Source organism: Bufo bufo, chromosome 2 (genome assembly GCF_905171765.1).
Source record: "Bufo bufo chromosome 2, aBufBuf1.1, whole genome shotgun sequence".
NCBI classification, from domain to species: Eukaryota; Metazoa; Chordata; class Amphibia; order Anura; family Bufonidae; genus Bufo; species Bufo bufo.
The window spans coordinates 643,155,189-643,167,304 of NC_053390.1; the positions used below are offsets into that span (position 1 = coordinate 643,155,189).

Consider the following 12,116-nt stretch of genomic DNA (forward strand, 5'->3'; position numbering starts at 1 on the left):
GCCAGAATAAAACTTCATATCCACACTATCCTTGAAGTGAAAAACTCCACAAAAGGTATATGCGTCCTGCAATCTCCAGCCGCTACCTAGTGCTGTCAGCAGTTGAGCATGGTCAAAACTGCTGACGGACTATTAGTGATGAATGCCACTGTATGGCATCTGTCATAGGCCTCCGTCAGAGGTATACATCCTGAGCACATACGTCTGACAATAGGTTCAAACATAATGAATACAGAGCCTTAGGCCCTTGTGATCCTAAGCTTAACACAGGCCGATTTACTATAACTTTTAGACAGCGTAAACTTAGAATAAACAGTCTAAAATGAGATGCTTCAGATTTACTGGATAATAAATTTGGTGCATCTTTAGATACTTTTATCTAGTGCTTTTTTAATACCCTAATTTCGCTTAATCATAATAGGAAAAACAGGTTTATGTTCTGTTTTTATGATGTCTTTATTGGGGGTGCTTTCACATATGTCTTTTGATGCAGTTTTTATGTAGTTTCTGAATACTAGACAAGTCAGGGCTCAAAAATGAAAAAAATAGTCCAGAAAATATTAAAAATAAAAAGGAGCATTCCGCACCATCACTGCTGTTCTGATGCTCCTGTAGTTCCCGCTGCTTACTGTTTCAAATGCTAGGAAAGAACGGATCAGCCTATCACTGGCAGAGACTTGTTACCGCTGCAGCCATGATTGACTGAGAGACCATTTAGAGGCATTTCCTGTGTGTTAAGAGCTAAATGTAGAAAGCAATGGGAAACCATGTAGTATCTGTATTGCGGCAACTAGGGATATGTGGACGTGAGTATTGCTTCTTTTATGTTTCTAAGCCACTCTCGCTTCACTGCCACACATATGGGAAACCGTTAGGGCAGATTTACTAAACCTACAAATGGCGTAAACTTAGGTTGTCTAGACCTGCACCAGACTTATCACTGTGGCTCAGGCTGGGCACAGGTACTTTTGTCTAACTCTATACCAACTATTGGCTGGCTTACTTTGAGACACAATTTTACGCCAGGATTTTGCTGCAATTTTGGTGGAAGATCTTAGTTGACGGCCACTTTCCTGAAACGCCCCACCCCCCCTTTCCGATAAGCCTCACCCCATTTTTGAGCAAATCAGAAAAACTGTACCCGAGTGGATTACATACATCTAGATGATACTAGTTAGTTTAGTTCATGAAATCATGATCTTGTATTAAATACTTCAAAATATTACTTAGACCATCACAACTGCTAAGTGGTATAAGCCTGCTTCTGATAGAGGCCCTCATTACTAATCTAATTCACCCATAACTAAAGATCTTTCATCTTTACATTCCTGCAATGCTTCTTAATTTAGCTTTCAATGTACTGAGAGGGTAAATATCCCTCCCAGACTCAGCAAACTGTTTAAATTACTCATACAGAAAAGTTTAGTGGATTTTTACATTAGAGATCTGCATTCCGAGGGATGCAATTTCAAAAGGCATGTTAGTCATTATTTTTAGCTGAATTATTTGCTCGGCAGTTATTTACTGCGTCCTTTCTCTTTAAATTTATTTTTTATTTACTTGCAGGTATAACTCAGTGACGTTTTTCTAAATATATTATGATTGTGTAATCATTGTATGATTGATTGTATAACGGTTTTACCTCACTCGCTGTATTCATGAAATATCAGTAGATTTGAGCCCACTAAACTACAAACTGTGCTATACAGGTCCTGTGGGTCTGGTTAAGGCTACTTTCACACTACTGTTCGGGGCTCCGCTTGTGAGCTCCGTTTGAAGGGGCTCACAAGCGGCCCCGAACGCATCCGTACTGCCCTAATGCATTCTCAGTGGAGGCGGATCCGCTCAGAATGCATCAGTCTGGCAGCGTTCAGCCTCCGCTCCGCTCAGCAAGCGGACACCTGAACGCAAACGGATCCGTCCAGACTTACAATGTAAGTCAATGGGGACGGATCCGTTTAAATTTGACACTATATGGCTCAATTTTCCGTCCCCCATTGACTTTCAATGTCAAGTCTGGACGGATCCGTCTGAAGCTACTTTCACACTTAGAATTTTTTCTACAATATAATGCAGACGGATCCGTTCTGAACGGATCCAAAGTCTGCATTATATGAGCGGATCCGTCTGGGCAGACCCCAGACGGATCCGCTCTGAACGGTAGTGTGAAAGTAGCCTTAAATGTATAATCTATATCATAGTACAATAAGGGGGGAAAAAAAGAAATAAAGTTTGCTGTCCGCTCACCCGGGACTTGAGGTGGAGACGGGCCAGTGAACAGCAATTCTTACACAGCGGAGGGCCAGTAAAACTCCCTCCCTCCTTCTTTTTAGCAGCGGCACGTGTGGCTGGGCCGGTGTAAGCTGATTAGTGGAGGCAGTGGAACAGCAGTCCACCAATCAGTGAGACATGCAGGACGGCAGTGCAGTGGCGAAGGAGAATGGCTCTCCACCTCCTCTTGGACGGACCCCAGCTACAGAGCAAGGATGTGCAGGCTGGTGGCTGGGGGGGGGAAAGTGCTTCTTTTAAAGCAAAAAATACAGTTGATAAGTTTAGAGGAGATCCCACAGAACCTGTATCGCTCTGTCAGCAGTTTGCTGGGCTTAACTCTACTGACAGATTTCCTTTAAATGCCATGAAGCATCGAGTAGAAATTTTTAGGCTCACGCTGCCTATTTTTATACCATTATTTCTGCTGTTTTGTATATTTTTTATATTGAAAAACATAGTAATTATAGAGTTTACATCATTTCTATGTCTGTATTTTCAGTTTTCTGTTCTGGTATGCTGTACACAGAAATTCACAGATCAGTCCCTACCTCCATTAGGCTGAGTTCAAAAGTGACTGAAAATCCAGCAGATCAGTCCTTGCCTCTATTAGGCTGGATTCAAAAGTGAATGAAAATCCAGCAGAAAAATGTACTGCATTTTGTATGACATGCGTTTTTTTTGTTTTTTGTTTTTCTTTGCAGAAAAGCCAGCAGATTTCACCATCTCCATTGCAAAGGGTAAAATCCACAAGAGAAATGTGCTGTATATAATTGACATGCTGCAGATTTGAAATCTGCAATGCAGCACCTTTTCCGCTCCATTTTTTGTACGCTATTACTGTACAACGCAAGTCAAAAAGGGGACTTGTGACTATCTTTTGACTACAATAGTCGCAAGTCCCTTGATAAATGACCCCCAGAGTACTAAGAAAAGACTCTCCAGCATATGTCAGAAGATGTAACAGGTCCTCTTTAAAGTAGGTGTGTAAGTTTGGTCAACCTTTGTCCTCTTTGCAGGGCTCCTGTTCCGTTCTTAACATTGGTGAAAGGAGATGGCCTGTATCATTGCTACAGGAAAAATGCTTTATATGCTGCCTATTAAAATCAGTGAGCCATCTGTGTAATGAATGAAAGGGCTGTGCCTCCAGAGGAGACTTTTTTTCCTTGGCTCTCCCTTATGATATAGTGGGAATACTTGAGCAGAAGAGTCCCGTCTATGATGTCCTTATGCGTCCTCTAGTTACTTTCTGTTGCGTGCATTTTTTTGCAAATTTGCAATTGCAGTAGTTGGAATCCCATATCTTCACTGATGGATTTACTCGTAGTAGGATAGGGTGTTCATTACTAAAATAATATAACATATCCATAAAGTGGCAAAATATTATACATGGTTCAGATGAAGCAAAAAATTTGTAATTTCCTAGATGCAACTTATGCATTACAGTTCATCGGGTTTCCTCAAGGTGAATATAACCTGGAAGCTGAAATCTGGTCATACATGAATAACACACTGGGGCAAATTTATATTGTTACATGGCTTAAAAAAAGACACAGGTTCGTAAGTTAAACGATCATTTTTACACCACTTTTATGGCACGCAACTTTTTTATAGTTTGCAACGTTTTACATTTTTCAAAAGTGCCAAATATAGCACACAAGGCTAAGCGGGAGGGGAAATGGCCTCCCTTGTACCAAAAAAAATTCACTATTATTTATACCAGAAGCTGGCATAAATTAGACTTCAAATCTGTGTTCATAGCTTTGATAGATTCGATTTTCTGGCGCACAGACTGTCAGAACATGCGCCAAACTCATTAAGAAGCTTGTTCCTCTCAATAAATTTGGAGCAACTTGTTCCTACAGGAGTTTCACTAAGAGTCTTTATACCCAGACCGATGTGTCAGGAAATTATTGGGAATGAACCAGATGTTCTCGATAATTGCCTGATCATCAGCAAAGATTAGGGCCGCACTTACATGCAGCAATCACCTCTTCAGTGCAGTCAATACAGCATTAGCTTGTCCCTGTAGAAAATCATTGTTCCTGGGCAACAGATCACTGTTAATGATGCGATCACCCGATGTAGGAGCCTTTGGTCGTTCTTCGGGTGATCACCCGTACCTTTACATAGGCCAGTTTTTGAGATCGAGCGTTTGCTCATTCCCGATAATTGGCTGGATTATCAGTCCATGTAAAAGGACCGTAAGACTGGTCCATGAATCAGAAACAGAAATTTGTGCACAAATCTGCTACATGTGAATATACCCTAAACGTGTATCCAAGTTTACATCTTCCTGGGCCAAAATACATCACCCACTCCACTCTCACTAATTCTATTGAAAAATGAAGGCCTAAATTGTTAAAGAACATTGTTATAACCCAAACCATTTGTTGAAATCCCTAACCAATTAATGACCATGATGACATTTTTATTGTGGGCCTCAAATAATTTATACCGTTGCTGGAGGAGACAGGTTCAAGAAACACGTAATAAGTGTTACAATTAACAATGATTTGTTGTTAACACATATTAGTATCTAACATTAGTAGAATGTGTTCAGCAAAAGTCTACGAATACGCACAGATATCCACATACATAATACACATTAGTAGCTATAAAACCTACATGTTTAAAGTATTTTCTGCTCAGATTCTTTCCATTTCAAATTATATGGCTTTTCCATGAATATTACACCCGATTCTATAGCAGCACTATATAACACTCAGCAGGAACTGTTTTTATAAACCAAAAATTAAGGAGATTTGGGAGTGTTTATGTTGCCCTTACATATCATTGTGAAGTTGTATCTGACTGCTATAATAAGCCTATAAAAAATTGGCTCTGGTGGACTTTTTTAAGACTGCAGTAAGATGGCAAATTACAATTCTTAGATTCTTATACCTTGAAATTGAAGCATTTCTATTGCTAGATGTGCCTTCCCCGATATCTGTACCACACAGCTGTGTCAATTCATTCTGCTGGTTCTCCCTAATTAAGTGCAAGGTACTAGTCTCAAAAACTGCCTTTCCACACATCATTACTTAAGTATAGTCATCTGTTTTGCCACATTCCCTGGTCTGTTCCACTTCTGAACTTTGACCTAAAAGGGGCAGAAGTCACTCGCCCCGGAAGGTGAAGCAATATGGCCATTGGGCTCATCAGAGCTCAAGCTCTTTACACAGGGGCTGAATTGTGCTGTATGAAGAAGTGGTTTTTTGACATTTATACAGCTAAATGGTGCTCAGTGCTATTTCCCATTTGAGTTTTTTGGGGGAAATGAATGTAACAAATTGACACATCGTATAGTGTAGACAAAGAAGAAATCTCATATCAAGAATATATTTAATTGTGATATATAATCTTATATGTAAGGACATATTTAAAGGGGTATTCCCATCTTAGACAATGGGGGCATATCGCTAGGATATGTCCCCATTGTCTGATAGGTGCGGTTCCCACCTCTGGGACTCGCACCTACAACGAGAATGGAGCGGGGAGAGCTGTGGCTGGAGGACCCCGGATTTAGCGGGGTCCGTCCACCACCAAGCGCTGCTCCCATAGAAGTGAATGGGAGCTTACCAGTCATGGGCGGCCCCTGATCCTATTCATTTCTGTGGGACAGACGGAAATAGCCGAGCCAGCGCTCGGCTATTTTCAGCGGCCCCATAGAAATGAATGGAGGGCGGCTGCGCATGCAAAGTGCACCCTCCGTTCATTTCCCCACTCCGTTCTCATTGTAGGTGCAGGTCCCAGAGGTGTGACCCGCACCTATCAGACAATGGGGGCATATCCTAGCGATATGCGCCCATTGTCTGAGATGGCAAAACCCCTTTAACATGGGCTCATGAATAACCTTTGTGCCGCAATCTGCGCCAGAAATAGGCCAAAAATAGACGTATTTCTGTTAGTAAAAGACCTCCTAAAATTTAGTGCTCAGTTTAGGCGCACGGACTACTGGAGGATGTGTCTAATTTACGTTGAGGCCTTACGTTAGGCTCATCCTCCAGCAGCATGGGGGATATCAGTGCCAATGTACCATATGCTGGTCTTGATAAATCTTCCTCTATGTTTTTATGTTTATTAAATTTTCCTCTCTGGTAGAGCTCTCTGCAGTTTGTCCTTTGGCCAAAACTCTTGTCCACCCTTTTCTACATTCATAGGTGGACTAATGTACTCAGTAGCTTCCCTGCTCCCTCCTCTCAGTGCCAGCATAATTATCTCACAGTGAAGCAGGTCAAGCAGCCCAGACACCTTCCATTCATTTGTCCCTACGTATATACCACATCTCCTTCTAGACAGTGGACAAGGAAACTGAGGGGGGGGGGGGGATTACATACCATATTGCTATTTATCAGTGGAGACCCTGGGGCTCTATATGAAGACTATTTATTATGCAGGGGAGGAAAGGGTTAGCAAAAGCTAACTTTTATGCACTCTTTGCAGATGCAGGTGCTCGACTGTCTGATGTGTGGAGCTGGTGCCCCCCACAGAAAGAGAAGAGACAAAGTGAGTTAAAAAGAGAAAAACTGTGAAAATTTCACTGGAGAGCAGGGTGTATTGCATTAATATTAGTTAAAATAACGGTGTGAATTATTCCAGATATATTTTATTGAAAGAGAGCCTGTCAGCTAATCACAACTGTATGTAGGTGCTGTATACACACTTTGCTTTGCAGATCTGTGGCTACTATGTGGAGCAAAAAGTGCTTTTTAGAATTATGCAGATCAGGCGTCCCAGTCACTAGGGGTGTGCCTAGCCCCTCGGGGCCTCAAAATTCTCATTATGCTCCTCCCTCCTGTGCATATATCGACAAGAACATGCGTTTGTATCCTGCTCTCATCAGACCCCCAATCTCGCACCTGTGCCATGCGCCAGAATTTCAGGGCATGGGCAGTACAGCCATTTGCTCTCGGGCAGAAATAAAGCGCAGTATTTTGCATGGGCCAAAATTCTGGCGCACAGCGCATGCGAGCGATTATGACAGGCAAGTGTCCACTGCATTTAAATACCGGTAGTAGTTTATCCCATTTAAAATTTTAGAAAAAATATTACTCAAATGATGTAGAATACATACAAAATATAGTATAATTCCTGTATCTGGGTGCACTTGCATGTATAACAAAATTCTAGTCATATACTAGATGTAACAACCATGTCTGTGAAGGCTACAAAAATGGTAGGTTTAGTAATTTGGTTAACTTATCATAGATGTGTACTGGTTATTTGTTTTATAATGTGGTATGCAGCATCCTCCATTAACTGTTTATAACTAGCAGAAGATGTGGCTGTACATGGCTGACAGTCTTCAGCACGCACAGGCTGTGTTTAGGCATACTGAAACATAGACTAAACCTTAGACACTCCATTAAAATAAATTATATGAAAATTATAATGCGGTTGCTTCCAGCAAAAGCGTCATACTACTCCATTTAAATGGCTGGTCCTAAATGAATTGGTCACAGTCAGCAACGGCATGATCTTAAACAAAGTGGATGATTTTGAATGAATATCATGGTGTAGATATGAAATATATGCAACGTTTCATGTTTGCATCTTACTACAAAATAAATAGATTAAAGGGGTTATCGATCCCCTATAATACCCCCCAAAAAATGCCAGGGCACCTCATGCAAGATATATTTGCATCGCTCCCCACCACCCACATCACTCCTGATGCCCACACAGCCTGCTATTGGCTGAACCCCCGTCGCCGGATGTTTTGATCTGTGCAATGTGGAGATGCAGCGGCGGCCATGTGGGCATCAGGAGCGACGTGGGTGTCGGGGAGCAGGGTAAGTATAACCTGTATGAGGTGCCTGGGCATATAGGGGGGCATTATAGGTGTTGAATGACCCCTTTAAGGGTTGTATGCACACGGATATATTACTGCTCCATACAATCACTGAGTTGTGGGGAGTCTTAAAGGGGTTGTCCAGCTTTGAGACAATTTTGGCAGCCCCCTAATCCACTGAGCCTGTGGAGGGAAGAATGCTTATCTGGTGCCTGCCGCATGGTTCTTGCTCTTTGGTTCGCTGCACTTTGTTTCCCTGCCTCTCAACTTACAGAGTGGACAGGGGTCACGTGCTGCTTCAGCCAATTACTGGCGGTGACGTGCCTCCAAGTGGCACATCACTGGGTCATGTGCTGTTTGGGAGACACGTAACACCTGCATGAGGGATCACAGGGGTTCTGAGAAGAACATTGCCCAGAGCATCACACTACACCCACCTGCTTGCCTTTTGCCCATAGTACATCTTGGTACCATCTCTTCCCCAGGTAAGCAACACATACACTGGTTCAAGAACTGACTATTCAATTTCTGCCTAAAATATCCCACCCCCTGACAGGTGCCATATTGACATATTCCCTGGACCCCATATGTCAGTGACCACCTTGATAATGACATTAATGACTATAAATTTACAGTTGCTTTCAATACCCTCCTAGCAGGGTCAGACATATGTGCAATCTGTGCAGCTGAACAGAAGCCCTGTAGGCCGTGACAGTGATTGTGCTTCCTAAAGTCTACTAGACCGCATGCAATATTACCTAATGATTCCCATTGCTGAAATTACTAATTGACACCACTGTGGAATTTTAAAAGCCTATTAAAAGGGATGTTCGTTCACTCTCATTAAGGCCCCATTCACACAACCATGTTTTTAGTCCGCATTCGATCTGCCTTTTTTGCGGATAGGATGTGGACTATTGATTTCAATGGGTCCGCAAAAAATGCACCGTGTGCTGTCCATGTCCGTTCTGTAGCTCCACAAAAAAGATAGCACATATTGTATTCTTGTCCGTTTTGCGGATAAGGATAGGCATTGTTACAATGGATCTGCAAAAAAAAAAACAGATGAAACATGGACGTCATCTGTATTTTTTGCGGACTGCAAAATTCATACGGTTGTGTGAATGCACCCTAAGTTGGAGAGCAAGGGGCCCAATTCTGTCCCTATACTAAAGCCCCCTACAGGCTGTATCTGCCCTTGCCTCCTCGTGCTCTGTTCTGAATACTTCTGTGATCGGGATACTAGAAGTAGAAGATCGTATTCAATAAAGTTCTGTTGCAATGTAATATCAAGTATAGTTGCTGCCTGTTACACCACATGGATACCTCTCAACAGCAGTCAAGCTGCTTGCTGACAGTCAGAAGTAGCCACTGAGATTTTTCAGCATAGCACTGTTGAAGAAAAAGGAGAAAAAAAAAAAATATGATATGGAATTACATAGTTATACAGAAGTATTTAATGCTAACTTAGCCTAGACATAATAAAAGCAGAGGGACAGTACTTTTTAAAATTTAGTACATATTATCAGTCGCTGTATAATCTATTGTACCGAGTTACTATGTTACATTAAAGGGCTTCTGTCACCCCACTAAAGTCTTTTTTTTTTTTTGGGCTAGTTAAATTACTTATACTGCGATATATGAAAATATAATGGTCTTACTTACTTTGCTTCAGCAGTTTCTTCGCCGTGTTGATTGACAGGGCCAGCCGCGATCTCCTCCTCCGGCCGGCCCTGTCAGCATTTCAAAAATCGCGCGCCTGTGTTGATTCGGCGCAGGCGCTCTGAGATGAGGAGGCTTGCCTCCTCAGAACTCCCTCAGTGCGCCCGCGCCGATGACATCACCGAAATAGAAGACGTCATCGGCGCAGGCGCTCTGAGATGAGGAGGCTCGCCTCCTCAGCACTCCCTCAGTGCGCCTGTGCCGATGACGTCTTCTATTTCGGTTTTTTGCGGCAGCTACTAGCAAGTAGACGCCCTACTTGCTGGTTGAGACCTAATTTACATATGATAAAAGTTCGTTTTTATAAGAAACTGCTGAAGCAAAGTAAGTAAGACCATTATATTTTCATATATCGCAGTATAAGTAATTTAACTAGCCCAAAAAAAAAAAAGAAGACTTTAGTGGGGTGACAGAAGCCCTTTAAATTGCCTATAGTACTCTTTAAAATATGTCCCTGTTATAGTCTGAAGTAAGGTTACCTACCAAAAGTGAAGTTTGTACATTTGTACAAGAATCATGTGGCCAGTATTAGGCCTCATACACACGACTGCTGATCCGCAAAATGCAGACATGCATGTTTTTTCAGGCCCATTGGACCGCTTTTTGTGGGCCAGAACCAGACATGTACTATAATTTGCAGAACGGACATATGGATATGGCCTCTGTATGTGCTGTCCGTATCCGTATGCCATGTTCTGCAAATGATAGAACGTATCCTATTCTGATCCACAAAATGCAGTCCAATGGGTCTGCAAAAAATGCAGACGGCCTACAGACGGAGGCCTTAGTGACATGATAAGTGAAGGTTTTCCCCATTAGCTAGCTATAAAAACAGAAGATCAGAGTTTACAGTTGGCTCGAATGTGTATAATCTGCAAGTGCAATTTATACATGTGGAGCAGCATTAACCGAGAGCTGTCATATAAATATAGCACTTGCAGGATGCAATCTGTGAGGTATAATACTTTTTTTCTAATATCCAAAGACATGTTTGACATCTCATGTTATAAGGCACTCTCATTGTTATTACTTGACTGTTTTTGTGGTAATAACATTGGTGGTTGTTTTAACTATATTCATGTGCGCTGCTTCTTAATATGAAAACATTTTCTTGAGAATGGACACAGTGTTATCTTTTATTAGACAGTGTGTTATTAGCAGAATTTTCAGGCCTACATGACGAGACCAGTAGATCCACATTCAGGCACAATGAAGAAAGTGAGCATATCCCCATCCTCGTATGCTCTTCTGTCACCAGGCTGCTTGATACGATATCATATCCTTACCTGCTTGTACTTGTATAGTGTAAGTAAGTCTTCTAATGAATTTGTGCTTTATGCTGACATAGCAGAGTTGAATTTAACCGATGGTTCGATAAGCAGCAGTTAAAGGGATTGTCCACTTTTTTTTATATTGATGACCTATCCGCAGATGATCGGCGGAGGTCCGACTCCTGGCACCCCGGCCGATCAGCTGTTTGAAAACAACGCAGAGCTTGTATAAGCGCAGCCTTCTCTTCATTGCCGTGGTGATCAGGTGTAATTACATCTCAGCAGTACCATTCACTTCAATGAGACGTCTCCCTCCTGTTCAAGTGAATACTACAGAGCTGTCAGAAGGGGGCAGCGTAGTTGTAATTACACCTGCTCACCACTGCAGTTGCATTATGCCACACTGAGCTTTTAAAGTAAAATGAACAATTGGACAACCCCCTTAAGCTACCTGCACACGTTTCGGATTACGCGCTGTATTTCCATCTGATCCGTCACATGATGGACACGAGCAACGCAGGATTGACCCAATTGACTATAATGGAGTCCGTTGGGTTTCTGTTTTGCAACCTGGCATCTTGCCGCACAAAGCAGCTTAGCGTGCTGCTCTATTTTGTTCCACTTTTGTTACGGAATTCTCGATTGAAAGGATCGGGACAATTTTCATTTTTTTATTTTAGTTTTCACTTCACCGCCTTCCAAAAGCCATTTACATAGCTGTATGAGGGCTTGTTTTTTTGCAGGACAAGTTGTGCTGTCTATTTGAACCAGTTAATACCCCCATACAATTTATTGAGAAGAAGGAAAGAAATTATAAATGGGGTGAAATTGTGAAAAAAAAGCTATTGTTTTACTGGTCTCATATTTATGACATTCACTGGATGGTAAAAATTATATGTTAGCTTTAGTCTGTGAGTCAGTATGATTACAGTGATACCAAATTTATATAGTTTTTGTTATGTTTTAATTAATACTTTAAAAAAAACGTAGAAAAATTAATTGCTATATTGTGACCCCATGAAATTCTATCTGCAGAGCTATGTAACGGATACTTTTTTTTA

At 41.7% G+C, this 12,116-nt stretch overlaps 1 protein-coding gene across 2 annotated transcripts in view; it reads left to right on the forward strand.

Moving 5' to 3' along the window:
• LOC120990009 (hedgehog interacting protein) overlaps window positions 1–12,116 on the forward strand; it is a 121,381-nt gene that overhangs the window by 55,890 nt on the left and 53,375 nt on the right. The window contains exon 5 of one of the 2 annotated variants that reach the window (XM_040418506.1): window positions 6,715–6,777. The exons of the other annotated variant lie outside the window; for it this stretch is intronic. Coding sequence (XP_040274440.1) covers window positions 6,715–6,777 — 63 coding nt within the window. The remainder of the gene's footprint in view (window positions 1–6,714; window positions 6,778–12,116) is intronic. 2 annotated transcript variants of the gene reach the window in all.